The sequence below is a fragment of the Myotis yumanensis genome, unplaced genomic scaffold (assembly GCF_028538775.1).
Source record: "Myotis yumanensis isolate MYYU_CA2020_CCGP unplaced genomic scaffold, mMyoYum1.0.hap1 SCAF_5, whole genome shotgun sequence".
Taxonomy (NCBI): domain Eukaryota; kingdom Metazoa; phylum Chordata; class Mammalia; order Chiroptera; family Vespertilionidae; genus Myotis; species Myotis yumanensis.
The window spans coordinates 84751908-84774662 of NW_027223756.1; the positions used below are offsets into that span (position 1 = coordinate 84751908).

Here is a 22755-nt window from a genome sequence, read left to right on the forward strand (position 1 = left end):
GTGGCTCCTCTGGCTTCTGGGGGGAGGCTTCACACACAGCTGCTGTTCCTCAGACAGGGTGTGCTGATCACGAGGCTGCTGTTCCTTGGATGGGGGCGAGCTACACACACAGTTGTTACTCCTTGAACTGGGGTGGACTGCTCACGTGGCTGCTGTTCCTTGAATGGGGGCTGGCAGCATGCTGCTGTTGTTCCTCTGATGTGGTGGGCTGGTTGTGGGGCTACTGCTCCTTGGACTTGGACAGGTTGATTGCAAGTCTGCTGCTCCTCGGACTGGGGTGGGCTGCTTGCGTGCTCTTTGGATGGGAGTGAGCTGCACGCGTGGCTGCTCCTCCTCGGATGGGGACAGGCCACTCACCCGGCTGCTGCTCATCAGACAGGTGCAGGCTGTGTGTGGCTCTGCTCCTCGGACCAGTGCATGCTGTGCAGGGCTGCCGCTCCTCGGACATGGGCGGTCTGCTCCTGTGGCTGCTGCTCCTCGGACCAGGGTGGGCTGCTGCTTCTCCTCGAATGGGGACGGGCTACTCGCAGAACTGCTGCTCCTTGGATGGGGGGCGGGCTGCTCACTGAGCTGCTGTTCCTCGGACTGGGCAGGCTGCTCGTGTGGCTGTTGCTGCTCCTCGGACTACTGCAGGGTGCGGGCTGTGCCCAGCTGCTGCTCCTCGAATAGGGGCGGGCTGCCGCTCCTCAGATGTAGGTAGACTGCTCGTGTGGCTGCTGCTCCTCGGATGGGGGTGGTCTGCACAGGGCTGCCTCTCCTCAGACGTAGGTAGACTGCTCGTGTGGCTGCTGCTCCTTGGACAGGTTGTACTGCTCGCATGGTTGCTGCTCCTCAGACGGGGAAGCAGGCGGTTCACACAGCTGCTGCTCCTTGGACAGGGGCAGGACACATGAGGCTGCTGCTCTTAGGCCTGAGGCAGGCTGCTCGCAGGGCTGATGCTCCTTGGACAAGAGTGTGCTGCTCATGTGTCTGCTGCTCACTTGGTTGAAAAAATAATGTAAAAAGAAGTTGAAAATAAAGCAACAAACAATAAAAGGAGAACAAAGAAAAAACCAAAAAAAAGGTGCAAAAACAAAAAAAAAGGGAAAACAAATAAAAAAGCTAACAAAATAATTAAAAAAATGAAAAATTGAAATGTCATTCTTTTGGCTGGCTTAAGATCCCAGTTTTCTGGAATGTCTGTGATTTTTTTTTTTTTTTCTGTTGCTGGGACTGAAAGCCCCTCTCTAGGCCAGACCCTGTTAACTCCCAGGGACTAATCAGATTTGTTTAATCCTTCATCCCATTCAGGGTGGAATTTGGGTGTGGCTGTATTCCTTGCCTGGGGCCTGGAGGTAGGAGTTATATCCTCAGGAGGAAATGGCTGCCCAAGTCCTGGGCTCAGGTGTGACTCAGCACTCAATTTGCTGTCACCTCTCCTGGAACCCCTTCTCTCCCCAGCCTCTTTCCAGATTCCACTCGTCCGAACCTTCTCCTGCTCCTCAGCACGGGTGAATGTCTGTATCCGAAATGTCCTATGAACAGGGTTCAGTGAAAACAAACAAACAAATGCCGGCTGCAGAAACGGGGAGGACTGATTCTCTGTATGCTCCTCTCTTACCGGCACTGTGTGGTCTGGTCAGTGCTTCAGGCTGCCCCCTTTAGGCATAGTCCTCCGTAATTATGGAACCCAGATCTCAAATCCCCCGGCACCAACAGTCCCGTGGATCTCCTTTCCAGTCAGGGGCTGTGCCTGTCCCAAGGGACGCGGCTGGGTGCCGCGTGGTCTCCCTCTGGCCCTCTGGGCTCAGAGGTCTGGCAAACTTTCCCGCCCAGATCCCTGGTTTTTACCTTTCCAGGGGAACTCTGCCCTTCCCAGCTGCAAACTGTCTGACCAGCTGAGTATACTTTGCCAATTCGGGGTGGGTGTAATTAGTTTCAGCTGCTCATTCTATTTGCTCCAGGAGAAGCCTTGAGATGCGTCTGCCTATTCTGTCGCCATCTTGAGTTTATCCTCAAAGTGTTTTTTAAAAAAAATAATCCTTTATTGTTGAAAGTATTACATATGTCCCCTTTTATCTCTCCATGCCCTCCAGCCCACCCCCACCCCCAGGCCTTCAGCACCCTATTGTCTGTGTCCATATATGCACACAATGTGTTTTAGGTAAGTTAAGTGTTATTTCGAGTCAAAAGTTAAAAGTTATAAAGTAAAAAAGTTACAGTAATCTAAGTTTTACTTATTAAAAATACTTTTTGCCAAACCAGCATGGCTCAGTAGTTGTTTTGACCTTTGAACCAGGCCAAGGTTTGATTCCCTGGTCAGGGCACATGCTCAGGATGCGGGCTCAATCCCCAATGGGGAGCATGTAGGAGGCAGCCAATTAATGATTCTCTCCCCTCCCAGAAATGAATAAAAATATTATTTAAAAAACATATTTAGCTGAAACCGGTTTGGCTCAGTGGATAGAGCGTCGGCCTGCGGACTGGAGGTCCCAGGTTCGATTCCAGTCAAGGGCATGTACCTGAGTTTCGGGCACATCCCCAGTAGGAGATGTGCAGGAGGCAGCTGGTCAATGTTTCTCTCTCATCGATGTTTCTAACTCTCTATCTCTCTCCCTTCCTCTCTGTAAAAAATCAATAAAATATATTAAATAAATAATTAATAAATAAATAAAAATGACTATAGCCTATATATATATATATATATATATATTTAATAAATTTAGTTTAACCCAGCCATGGGCAAACTACGGCCCACGGGCCGGATCAGGCCCGTTTGAAATGAATAAAACTAAAAAAAAAAAAAAAAAAAAAAGACCATACCCTTTTATGTAATGATGTTTGCTTTGAATTTATATTAATTCACACAAACACTCCATCCATGCTTTTGTTCCGGCCCTCCGGTCCAGTTGTTTAAGAACCCATTGTGGCCCTCGAGTCAAAAAGTTTGCCCGCCCCTGGTTTAGCCTAAGTGCACAATGTTTATAAAGTCTATAGTAATGCCCTCTAGATCTTCACATTCACTCACCACTCACCTACAGAACCTTCCAGTCCTGTAAGGTCCATTCACGGTTAAGTGACCTTTAAAGGTATACCATTTTTTATCTTTTATACCATATTTTTACTGTGCCTTTACCATGTTCAGATGTTTAAATATACAGGTTCCACTGTGCTACAAGTTCTTTCAGTACTCAGCACAATAACATGCTACATAAATTTGTAGTCTAGAAAAAGACTATACCAGGGGTGGGCAACCCTTGGCACATGTGCCAAACATGGCACGCCAGTAACTTCTGCTGGCACACGAAACCCTCTCTTATAATCTTCAATTTACAATTGTTGTGAACATTTGAATGACTTAAATGTTAAATTACAAAGAACTGGCAAGACACTTGATGTTATGTTTAGTTATATAAAGGCTTTTGAAAAGAAACTAGAAGTCTTGAAGAGGGATGTGGATGGTGATTTAGATATTTCCCAAACCTCAAGAGGCACATCAAAGACTTCCCAAAAGATGACAGAACAGACTGTCAGTGCCTTTAAAGGCTGTTTTTATTCTATTTTTTTAAAATATATTTTATTGATTTTTTACAAAGAGGAAGGGAGAGAGATAGTTAGAAACATCGATGAGAGAGAAGCATTGATCAGCTGCCTCCTGCACTCCTCCTACTGGGGATGTGCCCGAAACCCAGGTACATGCCCTTGACCGAAATCAAACCTGGGACCTTTCAGTCCACAAGCCGATGCTCTATCCACTGAGCCAAACCGGCTTCAGCTAAAGGCTGTTTTTAAACATCATTGAGTCAACTATTGAGCAGTTCTCAAGATTTACAAAATTCAGAGAACTGGAAAAGACAGCAAAACTCATGAGGTTTCCAGACAGCATGAAACTGGAGGAACTGAACTTACAAATGTTTTCATGGATAGGCATGGCTGACTTTGAAATGCAGTTGATTGAATTTCAAAGTAGCTCAATTTGGAAGCAGAAATTTGACCTTAGAGTTGACTTGGAAAACATTGAAAAAAAGCAATTAGAGACAGGAGTACCAGAGAGAAGTGTCAAAAACAAACTATTGAGGACTTGAAATGCCATTGCAGAAAATGTTTTCTGTTTAAAAAACTTTGCAACAGCCCTAACCAGTTTGGCTCAGTGGACAGAGCGTCGGTTTGCAGACTCAAGGGTCCCAGGTTCGATTCTGGTCAAGGGCATGTACCTTGGCTGCAGGCACATCCCCAGTAGGGGGCGTGCAGGAGGCAGCTGGTCGATATTTCTCGCTCATCAATGTTTCTCTCTATCCTCCCTTCCTCTCTGTGGAAAATTAATAAAATATATTTTAAAAAAACATAAAACTTTGCAACAGCGTTACTCTCCATGTTTTCATCCACATACGCTTGTGAATCTTTGTTCTTAGTGATGAATTTTGTTAAGTCTTGTAATAGGAGTAGCCTGACGGATGAAAGTAGTAGCTCGTGCATATCTCTGAAGCTCACGAAATATAACCCTAATGTAAAATCTGTCATCAGTGATGCAACAGCAAAAGTCCCACTGATAATATCAAACGGAGTCATAAAGTTTTTTGTCGGACAATCAGTGTACATGTATACATTAAAAAATAAATGTATTTTTCATCATATACTGTATTTTTGTTGCTCGAATGAATTTTATTATATCTTAAGGTGTTCTTTGTACACCTTAAGAGATATCAAGTAGGCATAACATGTTCTCAAAAAATTAGGGTTGGCACACAGAATTTTGAGTCAGATTTTGCTGGTTTTGGCACGCACTCACAAAAAAGTTGCCCACCCCTGGACTATACCACATAGTGTAGGTATGCAGTAGGCTATGCCATCTAGATTTGTGTAAGCCCACTCTATGTTTACACAATTACAAAATTGCCTGATAAAGAGACACATACTTTTATTCACATATCATGAAAAGTAATTAAGAACTTTGAAAGAATACATTCACCTACAAGTAAGAGGAAACCCCCAGTCTTCCAGGTAGGAAAAATGTGCTTATGCTCACATTTCACACATGAAAGGACCAGGTCAAAGCAGCCAGTGTACAATGCAGTGGAGAAACTAACTCCCATATCCTTCTTAGTGACTACACAATTGTAGATGTCACAAAGTGAATTGGGAACACACTATTTAGCTCTGTTGACAGTATAAGGTGTCTCCTATACAAATGAGATATTATATAATCTAAAGAGGGGAATTAGACATTATTCCAATATTAAAGTCTGAATCAGTTTCCTGGCTTACAGAAAAATGCTAACCCTGATGAATCATTGATGTGGGTCTTCTGAAAATATCAGTGAAAATCTACTCTTAAAAAAAAATATGAAGGAGTTGATGGAAGTTCTGAGGATACTCTTAATTGGAAGTGGAAAATCCAGAAAATGATATAAAACATTATCCACAGGGGAACAGTGGAAAATCCAGAAAATGATATAAAACATTATCCTCAGGGGAACATCCCAGCTCTAGATTTTTGTCCTTATTACAGGTATTTCTTCTCACATCAAAATCTATTAAGCAAATAGAAAAAAAACAAAAAGTAAAACTCCAAATATTAAGAGAATTCACATAAAACTATATCATTGCATAAACTTGCCTTATTCAACTATTCCAACTGTTTATGTGTATAAAGTTCTTATACTTGTCAACCAAAAGGGGAACTTTTGATAGAGTTACTAAGGTAGAGTATATATAATGAACTAGGGATTTACAGGTACTGCTACAAGACCAGTAGAAAAATCCCAATAAATACCACAGTCAAAATTCAATGGCCTCTTAGCACAAGCTAAATAAATATTATAACAAACTAATCCTAATTGCATATTAGAAGTAAACTTTGCCCAACCAGTGTGGCTGGGTTGTTGAGTGTAGACCTATAAATCATGTCATGGTTCAATTCCTGGTCAGGTCCCATGCCCAGGTTTTGGGCTTGATCCCCATTAAGGGGTGTGCAGGAGGTAGCCAATTAATGATTATCATCATTGATGTTTCTCTCTCTCTCCCTTCCTCTGAAATCAATAAAAATATATATTAAAAAAAAAAAAGAAATGTCTTTAACTAACCCATCAATCCCAATAGGATTCAACATGATAGTGGAACAGATAGGGAGAAACAGCAATAGGTTGCCTCCTGCATACATCTGACCAGGGCAGGGGAAAATTGCAACCAAGGTATTGACTCTGACCAAAATCGAACACAGGTCTCTTCAGTGTTCAGGCTGACCCTCTATCCACTGAGCCAACCTGGCTAGGGCTAAACATTTATTAATGACTTGTGCTGTTGTCTGGAACACTATACTACACATGAATTTCCATTAAGCTTTCCTTATGAATTCTCTTGTGTTTCTAAGAAACTGTAAGGTCTGTAGGCTTTACCAAACTACTTACATTCATAGGATTTTTTCTCATGATTTCTTCAATGACTTTTAAAGGAAGAGGAATAGCTAAAGGCTTTACCACATTGCTCATATTCATATGATTTCTCTGCTGTGCAATTTAGTATATACTTTTAAGGTTTGGTAATATGAGAAGGCCTTTTCACATTCCTTACATTCAATGTTTCAAGTATGACTTCTTTCATGTTTCTCAAACCAAACAAAATACCTGAAGGCTTTACCACATTGTTTACATTCATAGAGTTTCTTCCCAGTGTGCAGTCTCATGTGCCGTTTTAAGGTTCCGTAACGATGAAAGCCTCTATCACATTCCTTGCATGTATAGTGTTTCTCTCCAGTATGAATTCTCTCATGTAATAGAAAGGAAGAGTGATAACTGAAGGCTTTCCCACATTCCTTACATTCATAAGGTTTCTCCCCATTATGAGTTTTTTCATGACTTTGGTAAGAACTGGAACAATTGAAAGCTTTACCACATTGCTTACATTCATACAGTTTCTCTCCTGTGTGAGTTTTTTTATGTTTTTGGAAGCCTTGAAGATATCTAAAGATTTTTCCACATTGTTTACATTGATACCATTTCTCTCCAGTATGAATCTGTTCATGTTTGTGAACAAACTGGGGATGCCTAAAGGATTCCCCACATTCCTTACATTTGTAAGATTTCTCTACACGTTTATAAAAAAAATGGCGATAACTGGTTTTACCACATGTCCTAAATGTATAAGGCTTCTCTCTGTATTTGTCATATTCATATGGTTTGTGTCCAGTGTGACATCTGATGTGCCTATCAAGGGGTGAATGATGCATAAAGACTTTTCCACATGTACTGCATTTATGTGGTTTCACTGCAGTGGTCTTCTTGTTCAAAGTCATTTCTGAAATAAGATTGGAGTTGTCTTCACATTGACTACCCTCTTTAGTTTCACAGAGTCTCTCCACCATATGATTTCTGTAAAAAACGAGAAGTACGGTATTAATGATATCTTTATTAGCAATTTTGTTTATTACGGTATTTGGACTGCATTTTTATGGTTTGTATCAAAGGGGTAGGGTTTTTGCCCTGGCAAGACTGGTTCAGTTGGTTGGAGTGTGTGCAGGAGGCAACTGATTGATGTTTCTCTCTCTCACTAAAATCACTAATAATAAGCTAGAAAGGGGTAGGTTTTCTGCTTTGTTTGATTTGTTTAAAGTTCAATATAAGAAATGTTCTCAATGGGGTTAGAAGGGAGACATATGTAATACTTTCAACAATAAAGAATTGAAAAAATGAAACAATGTTCTGCAAGAGGATTTCACCCTTCCTATTACTAAAACAGCAATAATCATAAATAAAATTTAACAATACTGTTTTAAAGTAAGCTACTTCACAAACACTGAACATACATGTCTAATAAAAAGGTAATTTTGGTGAAAATGTTCTGTAAGTAAAAACTGAAGCAGGGATTATTTCCTTTTTTAAAAATTTCATGACATAATCAAATCTTCAAATCAGCCATCTATTATAAATAGGACTCACCTTAGTTTTCTCCCCTGGTTTTTATACAATTCTTCAATGTCATGATCATCCCATTTCTTCCCTGAAATGCAAACAAAACAAATCCAAAATATTTATATTAGAGAAATATTAGATTATTGGTCCATTTTTTTTTTTTAGCTGTGACCATGCCTAGTTTATTTACCAATGTCCTATCTTTTCACAATCCAAATCTTGGGGAAAAAAAGCAATGACCAAGAAACACGTACCTATAATTGATGAAATGAAAATACATCCTTACCTATTGAAGCCAGGTTCTTGAAAGTTTGTCGCATTACACCTCTGTAAAGTTTCTTCTGTGAAGAATCCAATAAGGCCCACTCTTCTAGGGTGAAGGTTACAACCACATCCTCAATGGCCACTGAGTCCTAAAACATCCCAAATATGTATTAGGATGTGTGACTGACAGCCCTGGATACCCAGACTCCATGTATAGAAAGGTTACATATGATTCTGTTGTCTCCAAATATTTATTCTATGACTGATCATCCTAAATTTACTCCCTTGTCCACTTCATGGAAATTATTTGTGCACTTTTACTGTTATAACATTACATGTTACTGCTTTGCAATGGCAGAGTTCACAGCATGTTGAGAAATAACAGAATGCTTTAAAAACACACACATATATTTTTACTTTTTGTAATTGTGATTTGCATTTTTTAAAATATATTTTTATTACTTTCAGAGAGGAAGAGAGAGTGATAAAAACATCAATGATGAGAATCATCAATCAGCTACCACCTAAACACCCCCGCCCTCCCCAGCCCATTGGGGATCAAGGCCACAAACCAGGCATGTGCTCATATGCCTTGACTGGGGATGGAACTGTGACCACCTGTGACCACCTGGTTCCTAGGTTGACACTTAACCACTGAGCCACACCAGCCATACCAAATACTATCATTTTAAGACCATCAATACTTTGTGAGAAAAGCTTTCATTCCCTTCCTTATACAGTTCTCCACTGTATAAGGCAGAATTTAATCAATAAAAACAAAATGAAGAACTAGACTCTTTTTCTTCCATTCCTATCACCACACATGAGAGTCCACGAAAGCTGTGGAAATATAACTTTTAATGAAGTCCAGCTGGCTATATTGTCCCTAAAGTACTCCAGGGCTTTAGTAGTCAAATGCAGCTGGCAGAATGAAAACATTCTTGTTGGGAAGTATTGCTTGTAACTTGTTAAATATTCATCACAGATCTCTCTGTACGCTTTGATCACCTTTTCTATGAACCTAGAACTGCTTTTTAAAAAAAGCACATTAGGGGGAAAAAAAGACAGATTTGTTACAATTCACCGCTGACTGACTTGGATGAAACACACCATGTATCATTCAACTGATTTAAACTTATTTCAACAACCTAGCATGATGCTCTATGAGCCTGAGACCAGTAAGGGAGGTAAAATTCCCATGGAACACCTTGTTGGAGAACCTAGGACTGTACATTCTGAGAAATGCCATGGTTACTACCAGTGTCTGGAACTCCAACATGGATCAGCAGTTTCCTGGTGAGTCCTGACAGTGCAGACTTAGTAATAATGTACAGACAAGTGTTGCCTGGCTTTATATTTTGGTTATCTGATTAAAGACATTCCCAGAGTTCTTTTACCACAAAGGGGCAACTCTTAGACAAGTCCAAGAGTCTGTAAACATATGTAGATGGGGCCGATGTGGACTAGTAGTAAGGCGACTGCCTGATGCTTGGTTAGAGGTGGTGACTCTTGGGGTTTAGTCCGCTATCAGAAATGAACCAATTGAACAACAACTCTCCACTAAGATCCATCCTTTACTTGTGTGTATTATCCTGAAAGCGTGTGCAAGTCCCCAGTGCTGTCCACTCAGTGAATCCCAATACCACAGTCTCCTTCAATGGACTGAATATAGAAGGGGCAACCATCCTGCAGGTGGCATAAGCCATAGAAGCAAGATATCAGTAGGTGTCCATACCTGGTGTGGTACTGTTTTCTAGCCTAAAGCACAATGGCCAGCTCAGTTTAGGATCACATGCTCAGTCTTTATGAGCACCTCTATTACAAGAGGTCCTAATACATGATGATTATAGTTCTAACGGCATATAGTGGGTGGCCTAGGGCAGGTTCTTGCATCAGAAGCAAATGGATAACTTAAGACCTTCATAATTAACTCCAGGAGGCATGAAAGACCATCACTAAAGCCTCTACAATGAAGGAGACTCCAAGGTCACTAGTAGGAGTGCCAATTGTATGGTAATTTAAGTAGTCTAGAACCTTCTGTGCCAGCAACAACATAAATAGGCTAAAGTGAATTGGTAAAGAAGGAAATTGTGGCCGAAACCGGTTTGGCTCAGTGGATAGAGCGTCGGCCTGCGGACTGAAGGGTCCCGGGTTCGATTCCGGTCAGGGGCATGTACCTGGGTTGCGGGCACATCCCCAGTGGGAGATGTGCAGGAGGCAGCTGGTCGATGTTTCTCTCTCATTGATGTTTCTAACTCTCTGTCTCTCTCCCTTCCTCTCTGTAAAAAATCAATAAAATATATTTAAAAAAAAAAAAAAGAAGGAAATTGTGGCTTCCCCAAATCAAGCAGATATTGTGGTTGCTGAGAGGGACTGTGGCTACTTCAAGTAGGCATGAAGTACTCAAGGTAATAAAAAGCAAGGTTCTGAACCAAGATTACTATATCCAGCAAGGCTATCATTTAAAATAGATGGTGAATAAAGAGCTTCTCAGGCAGCCCTAGCTGGTTTGGCTCAGTGGACTGAGTATTGGCCTGTGGACTGAAAGGTCCCGAGTTCAATTCCAGTCAGGGGCACATGCCTGGGTTGCGGGCTCGATCCCCAGTAGGAGGTGTGCAGGAGGCAGCCAATCAATGATTCTCTCTCATCATTGATGTTTCTATTTCTCTCCCCTTCCTCTTAGAAATCAATAAAAATATTTTTTAAAATGGCAATAAATAGTACCTAGCAATAATAACTTTAAATGTAAATGGACTAAATGCTCCAATCAAAAAATATAAGGTAGCTAAATGAATACAAAATCATGACCCAACTATATGCTATCTGCAAGAGACCCACCTCAGAACAAAAGACTCACACAGGATGAGAGTGAAGGGATGGAAAAAAATTTTCCATGCAAATGGAAACGAAAATTCAAAAAGCTAGGGTAACAATACTCGTATCAGACAAAATAGATTTCAAAATGAAGGCCATCACAAGATATATAAAAAAATCATTACATAATACTAAAGGGATTGATCCAACAAGAGAATATAACCCTGGTACTAGTAAACATATATGCACCCAATATAGGAGCATCCATATATATTTTAAAAACTACTAGAGGACTTTAAGGGAGAGATCAATAACTATAGTCATTGTAGGGGATTTTAACAACCTGTTGACTTCACTGGATAATCTTCCAGACAAAAAATCAACAAGGAAACAATGACTCTAAAGGACACACTGGGTCATGTGGACTTAATTGACATTTATAGAACATCTCACCCCAAAGCTGCAGAATATACATTCTTCTCAAGTGCATATGGGTCATTCACAAAAATAGATCACGTGTTAGGACACAAAACAAATCTCTAAAAGTTCAAGAAGATTGAAATTATATCAAGCATCTTCTCAGATCATACTGGAATGAAATTACAAATCAACTACAGTAAAAACACTCAAACACATGGAGGTTAAATAGCATGTTATTAAACAATTAATGAATGGGTTACCAATGAGATCAAGAAAGAAATAAAAAACTTCCTGGAAACAAGCAGTCCTGAGAAGGACGTTCATAGCACTAACTCAGAAAACAAGAAAAATTGATAATAAACTATTCAACCCCACAACTTAAAGAACTAGAAAGAGAACAAGAAAATCCAGAGTAAGTAGAAGGAAGAAAATAATAAAGACTAGAGCAAAAATAAGTGACATAGAGACTAAAAAAAAATATATATATATATATATATAAAAATCAATGAAACCAAGAGCTGGTTCTTTGAAAGGATAAATAAGATTGATGGACCATTAGCCAGATTCATCAAGAAACAAAGAGAGAGACGCCGAGGCCAGTTTGGCCGGTTTTGCTCAGTGGATAGAGCGGTTTGGCTCAGTGGATAGAGCGTCGGCCTGCGGACTGGGGGGTCCCAGGTTCGATTCCGGTCAAGGGCATGTACGTTGGTTGCGGGCACACCCCCAGTAGGAGATGTGCGGGAGGCAGCTGGTCGATGTTTCTCTCATCATCGATGTTTCTAACTCTCTCTGTCCCTCTCCCTTCCTCTCTGTAAAAAATCAATAAAATATATTTAAAAAAAAAAGAAACAAAGAGAGAGGACTCATCTATAAAATCAGAAATGAAAGTGGAGAAGTAACCACTGACACCACAGAAATACAAAAGGTTGTAAGAAAATACTCTGAACAACTAACTATATGCCAACACGGTGGACAATGAGGATGAAATGGACAAATTCCTGGAAAAATACAATCTCCCAAAACCGAATCAGGAAGAAGCCGAAAACCAGAATGGGCCAATAACAACTGATGTAATAGAAGCAGTAATCAAAAAATTCCCAGCAAACTAAAGGCTGGGTCCAGATGGCTTCACAGGGGAGTTTTACCAAACATTCGAAGAAGTTACACCTATACTCAAACTATTTCAGAAAATCCAAGAAAAAAGAACATTTCCAAGCTCTTTTCATGAGGCCAGCATTATCTGAATTCCAAAACCAGATAAAGACACTACAAAGAAAGAGACTAACAGGCCAATATCCCCGATGAACATAGATGCTAAAATCCTCAGTAAAATATTAGTAAATCGGATCCAGCAATATATTAAAAATATTATACCCCATGACCAAGTGGGATTTATTCCAGGGATATAAGGCTGGTACAATATTTGCAAATCAATAAATGTGACACATCAGATAAACAAATTGAAAGACAAAAATCACATGATCATATCAACCGTTTGTACGCCATAAGCATCTATAGATACAAGTAGTGGACCTTCCTCACATGCCACGCATCTATAGCCACAAACCTCACATATCAACTCTGGTCACCCAATTTTAAAATCAGACTTGTTAGTGACATCTCTGGGTTTATAAAGAAATTTATGGTAACTTAAATTCATAAATATTCCAGCGCATATGGAAGAAATAGGGATGGTTTCCGTTTGGACCAGTTAACTGGTCAATAGACAGAGAAAAAGCATTCGACAAAAATCCAACACCCTTACAGCAAGGGGGAATAGAGAGAGCACATATCAACATGATAAAGGCCATATATGACAAATGTACAGCGAACATTATACTCAATGGGCAAAAACTAAAAGCATTTCCCCTAAGAACAGGAACAAGACAGGGATGTCCCCTTTCACCACTCTTATTCAATACAGTACTGGAAGTCCTAGACACAGCAATCAGACAAGAAGAAATATAAGGCATCCAAGAAGAAATAAAAGGAGGAAGTAAAACTCTCATTATTCACAGATGACATGATATTGTACATAGAAAACCCTAAAGATTCCATCAAGAAACTACTGGATTTAATAAATGAATTTGGCAAAATAGTAGGATATAAAATCAACAACCACAAATTGATGGCTTTTTGATACACCAATAATGAATTCTCAGAAAAATACTAAAACACACACACACACACACACACACCCATTTACCATTGCAACCAAAAAATTAATAGGAATAAACTTTAACCAAGGATGTAAAAGACTTGTACTTGGAAATCTACAGGACCTTGAAAAAATATAGAGGAAGATATAAACAAGTGGACGAATATACTGTGTTCATGGAGTGGAGTGGTAGAATCAACATCATTAAAATGTCCATACTACTCAAGGCAATCTACAGATTCAATGCAATCCTTATTAAAATACCAACAGCATATTTCACAGAACTAGAACAAATACTCCAATAATCTTGAGAAAGAAGAACAAAGTTGGAGGAATCACAATACCAGATATCAAATTATACTACAAAGCCACCGTACTCAAAACAGCCTGCTACTGGCACAAGAACAGGCATACAGATTAATAGAATAAAACAGAGAACCCAGAAATTGACTCAAGCCATTATGCTCAATTAATATTTGACAAAGGAGGCAAAAGCATACAATGGAGTTAATTCAATAAATGGTGTTGGAAAAATTGGACAGATACATGCAAAACAATGAAACTAGACCACCAACTTACACCATACACAAGAATAAACTCAAAATGGGTAAGACTTAAATTTAAGTCCGGAAACCATAAAAATCCTAGAAGAAACCATAGGCAGCAAAACCTGAGTTATCTCTCATAGCCATGTTTGCAGATACATCTCCTAGGGCAAATAAAACTAAGTAGAAAATAAACAAATGGGACTACATCCAAATAAAAACCTTCTGTACAGCAAAAGAAACCGTCAACAAAACGAAAAGGAAGCCCACTGTATGGGAGAACATATGTGACAATGATACATCTGATAAGGGGTTAATATCCAAAATATATAAGGAACTCATATAATTTAACAGAAGGAAGACAAACAATCCAGTTAAAAAATGGGCAAAGGACCTAAATAGACACTTCTCTAAAAAGGACATGCCAATGGTTAAGAGACATATGAAAAAATGCTCAGAGTCACTGATTATCAGAGAGATGCAAATTAAAATGACAATGAGGTATCACCTCACAGCTGTTAGAATGGCTACCATCAACAAATGCAAGTGCTGGCGAGGATGTGGAGAAAAGGGAACCCTAGTACACTGCAGGTGGGAATGCAGACTGGCGCAGCCATTATGGAAAACAGTATGGAGTGTCCTAAAAAAATTAAAAATGGAACTGCCATTTGACCCAGTGATCCCACTTCTAGGAATATATCCTTAAGAAACCCTGAAACACCAATCAGAGAGAATGCATGCACCCCTATGTTCATAGCAGCACAATTTACAATAGCTAAGACCTGGAAACAGTGCAGTGCCCATCAGTAGATGAGTGGATAAAAAAGCTGTGGTTGCCCTGGCCGGTTTGGCTCAGTGGATAAAGCGTCAGCCTGCGGACTCAAGGGTCCCAGGTTCGATTCTGGTCAAGGGCATGTGCCTCTGTTGCAGGCACATCCCCAGTTAGGAGGTGTGCAGGAGGCAGCTGATCAATGTTTCTCTCTCATCGATGTTTCTGACTCTCTATCCCTCTCCCTTCCTCTCTGTAAAAAAAATCAATAAAATATATATTTAAAATTAATCAAAATTAAAAAAAAAAAAAAAGGCTGTGGTAGAGACCTAGAGAGTATTATGGAGAGACCTAGAGAGTATTATGCTAAGCCAAATAAGCCAGTCAGAGAAAGACAAGTATCACATGATCTAACTCATATGTGGAATCCAATGAACAAAATAGATTGAGATGTAAAAGCATGAAACAGTGGAATTTCAGAAGGAAGGTGGGGGAGGGTGATTGGGAAGAGATCAACTAAAGAATTTGTATGCATATATGCATAACCCATGGACACAGACAATAGAGTGCAGAAGGCCTGGGGAAGGGGTGGGGACTAGAAGGAGTCAATGGGGGTAGGGAGGTGAAGGGGAGACATATGTGATACTTTCAACAATAAATATTTATTTTTAAAAAATGAAAAGATAACATCTAGGTCTTAATTACATTTCAGCTCCAGGCCCAGAAAAGTAGCAAAACCAGACAAGTGTCCCTCAGGACTAGCTACATTGACTAATGACCCCCCTAGGGGGCCCAGGCACGGACCAACCAGTGGAGACCCTGACCCAGAAAGAGCACACCTGGAAAGCTAAAGAATATTCATCAAGACCTCCCCTGACAACTCCCCTAAGATTTCCACCAGCAAGAGAGATAAATACGCTCAGGACAAAGGCCCCAGGGCATGCTCTCCCTCCAGAGACCACACCCATCACTGGTGATATTCCCTTCCCCCACAGGCACGTTTCCTCCGCCTTCTACCCGGACCCCTGGAGTCTTGCAACCCGGAGAAAGGCAGCAGCAGCTCATCCGGCGAAGTTCCTGAACCTGTCGCCAAGACCCCCGCGCCGCCCTCAGACTCCTCAGTGAACCAAAGCAGCCCAACCTAGGCTTCCCTCTAGCTTCTACGCTCTGCCCTGTTTACTGTCCTCAGTAGATTTTTGCTGCCATCATGGACCCAACACCCTTTGGCTCCGTGCTGTGTACCTCTTCCCTTTGTATATCTCGGTCCCCCAACCCCTTTCCTTAAACAAATTCAATTTTTCTCTATCCCCCATCTGAGATGGCTATTTATTTAGCCTGACCACGCACCACCGACTTTAACCTTTCAGAAATATTTTAAACTGTCTTTAAAACTCTATTAAGTAAATACATGTTACCCTTACTGAAAAACGGGGGCTTACAGAAGTGAATAAAGCTTTTAAGGGTAACTAATCCAGGAGGACCCCCCACCCAAAAGACTTTTTTTTAAATTTTTAAATTGATTTTCAGAGGGAGAGAAACATTAATGATAAGAATCATTGATCGGCTGCCTCCTGCACGCCCCCCACTGGGGATGGAGCCCACAACCCATGCATGTGCCCTTGACCGGAATGGAACCCGGGACCCCTCAGTCGGCTGGCTGACGCTCTATCCACTGAGCAAACCGGCTAGGGCCCGAAAGACTTCTTTTTTTTTTTTTCGAAAGACTTCTTATAGCATGTCTGTGCCCAGGGAAGATCCTGAGTGGATAGGCACAAAGATTTCATGGAAAGTGGTTCCACCTGGTTAATTTTCTGTTTCCTCTCATGTAAAATATCCACAGAACAGACATCATCTTTAAAAATGAGCCATTCATGCCTCCGGGGAAAATCATAAAGTTAAAATACAGGGTCTGTTTGAAATACACCGGCGAGAAAAAGCAGCTGATGGTGCTGTGAGTAGCAGAGGGGAAGGTGGCGTTTGGGAATTGGGGGGGGGGGGGGGGGGGGGATCTTAATTTTAGGGACTTACTGCCAGTCCCAGTTAGAGTTAGGCGGCGGCTGGGGGGTGGGGGGTGGGCAAGGGTCGTGAGTTTCAGACTCTGCTTCGCAAACATTTGGAAGACGGCGGAGAAAACAGGTGCTCCGAGGTGAAAGTTGGGACCGGGGACCTCACGGACCACAGCTCCGCCCACGTCGGAATTCCGGGAGGCCGAGTACTGCGGCCCCCACGACCCTCCACGTGGTCACCTCACAACCTGGAAGGATGCTGGGCTGTGTGCGCAGAGCTGATCCGAGCGGGTCTAAGTGCCCGCGCGGGGGCGGGACAGGACGCCCGGCGGGGCTGCCGGCTCAGCCCCCGCGCCGCGAGCTGCAGGGGACGGAGGTCCTAGCGGCGCGCCCCGGGGACTCGGGTCCGAAGACTCCGCACTTGACCGTGGGGAGGCCGTGCCGCCCATGGTTCCACCAGCCCCTCGGCCGGGTCTCCTGATCCGGCCCCCGCACACTCACCATTTCGGGGTGTCTGGGGTCTCCCTGAGTCCTTCCTACGAACCCCACGACCGGTGCAGATGGCACAAGGGGTGCGGCCGAGCCACCGGGGACTGTCTAGGTCTAGGACGAGAGGATTCGCCAACCCCCGCAAGGCTGAGCCGGAAAGCACGGACACGCCCCTCGGCGCCTCAGCCCACCCACCCGGCCCAGCGGCATCCTTGATTGGGTACTTCCCCTAGGCCCCGCCCCCTCGCGTCTGAGTGACAATAGGCGGGAGGATCAGCCAGAGTACCCTCAACTCAGCCAAACCTTACCGCGCCTGGTCTATTTGCATTCAAATAGACCCTTTTCCTGGGTGTGGGCTGGCTGTGCTCAGCTCTTTGCGAACACTGAGCCCAGGAAATTTCGGATTGAATTTCCAAGAACCTGAGGGTGACTCAGCAGGCCTGGCCATGCTGGAATGAGAGGGTCTTATGCCTCGAGGGGGTCACCTAAGAGTTGGAGTCCACTTATGAAACTGTTGACCCTTGTTTAGAAACACAGACAATGAAATGTGACCGGGCCATCTTCAATAGAGTCTGGCTCCATTGCAATCTTTGCTGAGTCCCAGCCTTGGCACTTTCCAACCGTCCCTTCCTCGCCCCCAGCCATTCTGTCCTTAAGAGAAAGAATCCCAGAGCACTGGGTTCTGGCGGGAAGTCCTAGCCTGGTCGAAAGGACTCTCCTCAGTCTAATTACTAGGAGATGTGTTCATGAATTAGGTACATATTTTACTCGAGAAGGAAATGTACTTTAGTTCGTTTTTGCCTGTATCACCCTCCCCTTCCCTTCCCCCCTCGCCCTCCCCCCTCTCCCCTGGCTTTAGGTGGAGTGGATGAAAAGGGGCCACATGCTACCCTGACAAACTCAGGGAAGGCCTGCTGCCTGCACGCTCCCTTGCACACTCAGAGACCTAAAGTAACCACAAAGGATGGTCTAAAACGAAAACTTTTAAATTACAGTTTATGCCAGGTAGTCATGTCCTAGGCTAGAATCTTCTCTGACAAAGTCCATCTTTACCTTAACTAAGCCTGTCTGTTGTCTTTTGCATCTATGATAACAGACCTTTGTAATGCCAGGTTAACTCCCCTTTTTCCAGGTCCCTCGGGGCACAACTTGGGTGGAGACCATACTTCCCTCATCTTTAGTGTTGTCATGTTAATTGCTCACTGTTAACTATCCTGTACCCACCTACGTGAAAGTGTGTGTATCTACCATTTTACTTTTCATCCACTTTGCTTTCTCCCATCTCCCTAATCTCTCACCAATGGCTTTCAGGTAACTCACGTCTTCTGTTTTGAGTGTAATGTCTAAAACAAGGTGCAAAACTGCCATTACCTGACGCATTATCTCATTCAAACCTATAGCGAATTTTTGTGAGTTTATTTGAGCCAAACTGTCAATGCTGGGAAGCAAAATCTCAAAGGATTGAATGTACTTCCTCAATATGGTTTGTTATGTTTGATTGTATATGCTTAAAAGTACATGCATTTTTTGTCAAATGAATACTTCTATAGTTGTTTCATAGAACTTTTTTATTAATGTTTTTGAAGATGCTGAATGCTAATACATAGTCTATTTTATTGAGAGAATATATTAAATTATTTCAATGTAATTAGATTGTCAGATAAACTTGGCAATTTTCTTCATTATACTTTGAGTCAATTATATCATGTATCAAATACATATTCAGGTATTTTTTCTTAACAATTTTCATTCTTTTATAGTTAGAACTTTTGTCATGAAACTCATTTCTTATTCATTCTTTTTTTTTTTAAATATATTTTTATTGATTTTTTACAGAGAGGAAGGGAGAGAAATAGAGAGTTAGAAACATCGATGAGAGAGAAACATCGATCAGCTGCCTCCTGCACAGCTCCCACTGGGGATGTGCCCGCAACCCAAGTACATGCCCTTGACCGGAATCGAACCCGGGACCCTTCAGTCCGCAGGCCGACGCTCTATCCACTGAGCCAAACTGGTTTTGGCCATTCTTTTTTTAAAAAAAAAACCTTTAATGTTGAAAGTATTACAGATGCCCCCTACTTTTCCCCCATTGAGCTCCTCTCCCACCCCTTTGCCCCCAGGCCTTCACCCCACTATTGGCTATATCAATGTGTTGAAGGCAGGGAAGGCACCTGGTGTCTGACCTGCGGGGTCAGACCAAACCTGGGTTCAGCAACCTCAGTATTTAGGTTCTGGCTAAGAAAGAATTCAGAGCAAGACCCAAACTGTAAGAGAACAATTATTGGGTAAATTATGGAGGTAGGAGAAGTAGTTTCTAGAAGAAATGGGTTTAGGAAACAAGTTATAGAGGTAAAGGAAGGGCCCTTGGAGTTTGGGATTGAGGAAGCTAATGGTAACATGCCTGGGGCTAGGAGGGGGAGGGGGAGTAGGAAGGGAAGGGAAAGGCAAGGGCGTGCTCCAGGGAGGGAAAGCGCTCTGGGCCCTCCTTCCTAAGGGTTTAAGGGTGGAGATTTTAAGGGAGGTACCAGGAAAAGATCTCAGTAGAATATTCAGCAGTTTTCCAGATGTGTCCATTCAGGGTTGTGGTCTCCAATGATTGATTGGCTTACACCAGAGAAGGGAGTCATTGTTCCATGCAGCTGGTCCTGGCCATGGCCGGTTTTGTTGCTTATCTAGGCCTGGAGCTGAAATACAATTTGAGGCCCTAGCTGGTTTGGCTCAGTGGATAGAGTGTCGGCCTGCAGACTAAAGGGCTCCAGGTTTGATTCCGGCCAAGGGCACATATCCCTTGTTGTGGGTCACCCCCCCCACCCCCCCCGTGGGGGACATGCAGGAGGCAGCCAATCAATGATTCTCTCTCATCATTGATGTTTCTATCTCTCTAGCTCTCTCTCTTCCTCTCTGAAATCAATAAAAATATCTATCTACACTAATAAAAGAGAAACATGGTAATTGGCGTACGACCGCTACCCTTTTCATTGGCTAATCAGTGAGTATATGCAAATTAACTGTCAGCCAAGATGGCGGCCGGCAGCCAGGCAGCTGGAAGCGAACATGAGGCTTGCTTGCTGCGGACTCCAACGTTCCCCGCCTCACTTTCCGGCCTCTCAGTTGCAACTCTAAGCAACTATATACTATGTTGCAAATAAGAAGCTAAACAAAAGCCCAGAAACTGGCTTTCAGTCAGCCGGGCTTTAGCAACATTGTATCGATGTTTTCAACTGCGAGGCCTCAGAGCTAAAGCTGGCCCAGAATAAAAAAAGAAAACAAGGAGCGGTTGGAAGCTTCAGTCACTCGCTTCCGGAAAACAGCCCTCAGCCCCTCACCCAGACTGGCCAGGCACCCCAGTGGGGACCCCCACCCTGATCCAGGAAACCCTTCAGGGCAAACCAGCCGGCTCCCACCCGTGCACCAGGCCTCTGTTCTATATAGTAAAAGGGTAATATGCCTCCCGGCACCGGGATCAACGTGACAGGGGGCAGCGCCCAAACCCCCTGATCGCCCTGCAGCTCTGTGTGTGACAGGGGGCAGGGCCACAACCTCCCTATCTGCCCTGCTCTGTGCCTGATAGGGGGGAGCTCCCCAATCCCCTGATGGGCCCTGCTCTGTGCGTGACAGGGAGTGGCGCCGCAACCTCCCCATCGACCCTGCCTTGAGTGTGACAGGGGGCGGTGCCCCAACCCCCCAATCGGCCCTACCCTGAGCGTGACTGAGGGTGGCATTGCAACCTCCCGATCCGCCCTGCTCTGTGCATGATGGGGCGGCGCCCCAACTCCCCAATCGGCCCTGCTCTGAGCCTGACCAGGGGCTGCACTTAGGAATTGGGCCTGCCCTCTGCCACCTGGGAGCAGGCCTAAGCCAGCAGGCCGTTATCTCCCGAGGGGTCCCAGACTTCGAGAGGGCACAGGCCGGGCTGGGGGACCACCCCCGCCGCCCCGAGTGCACAAATTTTTGTGCACCGGGCCTCTAGTATATATATAAAAGCCTAAGCAACCATTTGACTGGTAACTATGATGCGCACTGACCACCAGGGGGCAGATGCTCAACCCAGAGGCATGGAAACATGGAACACAATGATGAATCTCAGAGGGAATGGGGGAGGGAGAGGGCAGGAAGAAATTAACCAAAGATCTTACATGCTTACTAGAGGCTTGGTGGCATGGATTCGTGGCCTGCAGGGATCGAGCCAAAACTGGCCCAGTGCACAGATTCTTGCACCAGTAGGGTCCCTCAGCCTGGCCTGTGGGGATCGTGCCAAAACCGGCAGTCCAACATCCTCTGAGGGGTCCCAGATTGCGAGAGGGTGCAGGCCAGGCCAAGGGACCCCACCAGTGCACGAATCTGTGCACTGGGCTACTAGTATATATATAAAAAAGCCAAGAGCTTTCTTAAAAACAACAACAACAACAACAAAAACAGAAAGAAAAAAAATTTAAAAAAAAGAAATACAGCCCTGACTGGTTTGGCTCAGTGTATAAAGCGTCGGCCTGTGGACTGAAGAGTCCCAGGTTGGATTCCAGTCAAGGGCATGTACCTTGGTTGCGGGCTCGTCCCCAGTGGGGGGTGTGAAGGAGGCAGCTGATCAATGTTTCTAACTCTCTATCCCTCTCCCTTCCTTTCTGTAAAAAATCAATAAAATATAAAAAAAGAAAAAGAAATACAACTTGAGGCCTAGATGTTATCTCTAGGGAGGAAAGGTCAGGATCCAAACCTCAGGACCAGCCATATGCTAGAGGAGGAAAAGTCACCCTGGGGCCAGATCCCATCCTGCAATTGATTGTCACTAGGCACCTTGGGCTTTTCCACCCTGATGGCCTTCTGTGCCATTAATTTCTTTCCACCCCTCCCTCCCCTTCTCTCTGAGATTTGTCAGTCTGTTCATGTCTCAATTCATTTAATAAGTGATTTAATAAGAAGGGTCACAAACCACAAAGGACTGTGAGGTACAATAACAGTACCAGGATGCTGGAAGGGGCTTGTTATAAGATTTGGCTTCTGTCAGGTGATTTGATTGCTATTCAAGGAAGCAGGACCTGTTTCTGTATGGGAGGCTGTGAGGAGGTAAACTTTATGCTGTCACTGGTGATCATGATGGCTTTCTAAAAGGAAAAATAATGTAGTGGAGTTAAAGGTAATTTGTAAGAAGCTCCGGTCAGTGATATTAGTAAGGAGAGTGGAACATTGGTCATTTGTATAATTTGGAACTTTATTTTATACCATTTTTAGAGATGTGGTTACATATGCTCTTATTAATATTTTGGTCCATCATGGTCACCAATTGTTTTTTATGAAAGGGGAGTGTGACATCTTTCTCTTCAACGGGAAAAAACTTGGCCTTGCAATGAGTGCAAGACCAGCTCTCGGTCCTGTGGAACGCCTTCTGACTTTCCTACTTATTATCTAA

At 43.1% G+C, this 22755-nt stretch overlaps 1 protein-coding gene across 1 annotated transcript; it reads right to left on the reverse strand.

Moving 5' to 3' along the window:
* Window positions 1-4923: 4923 nt before the first annotated feature.
* On the reverse strand, window positions 4924-18731 carry LOC139011459 (zinc finger protein 14-like). Its single transcript, XM_070416992.1, has 4 exons — window positions 18723-18731; window positions 8173-8299; window positions 7914-7974; window positions 4924-7346 (listed from the first exon to the last, which is right to left on the reverse strand). Exons 1-4 carry the CDS (start codon window positions 18729-18731, stop codon window positions 6560-6562), a joined length of 984 nt encoding a protein of 327 aa, XP_070273093.1. The 3' UTR covers window positions 4924-6559.
* Window positions 18732-22755: the final 4024 nt, after the last annotated feature.

What these genes read in the sequence shown, in the direction of transcription:
- LOC139011459 (XM_070416992.1), bottom strand. An exon ending in CAAGAACCTGGCTTCAATAG is followed by an intron (nt 7,975 to 8,172) that starts GTAAGGATGTAT and finishes TTTGCATTTCAG; the next exon opens with GGAAGAAATGGGATGATCAT. An exon ending in AACCAGGGGAGAAAACTAAG is followed by an intron (nt 7,347 to 7,913) that starts GTGAGTCCTATT and finishes CGTTTTTTACAG; the next exon opens with AAATCATATGGTGGAGAGAC.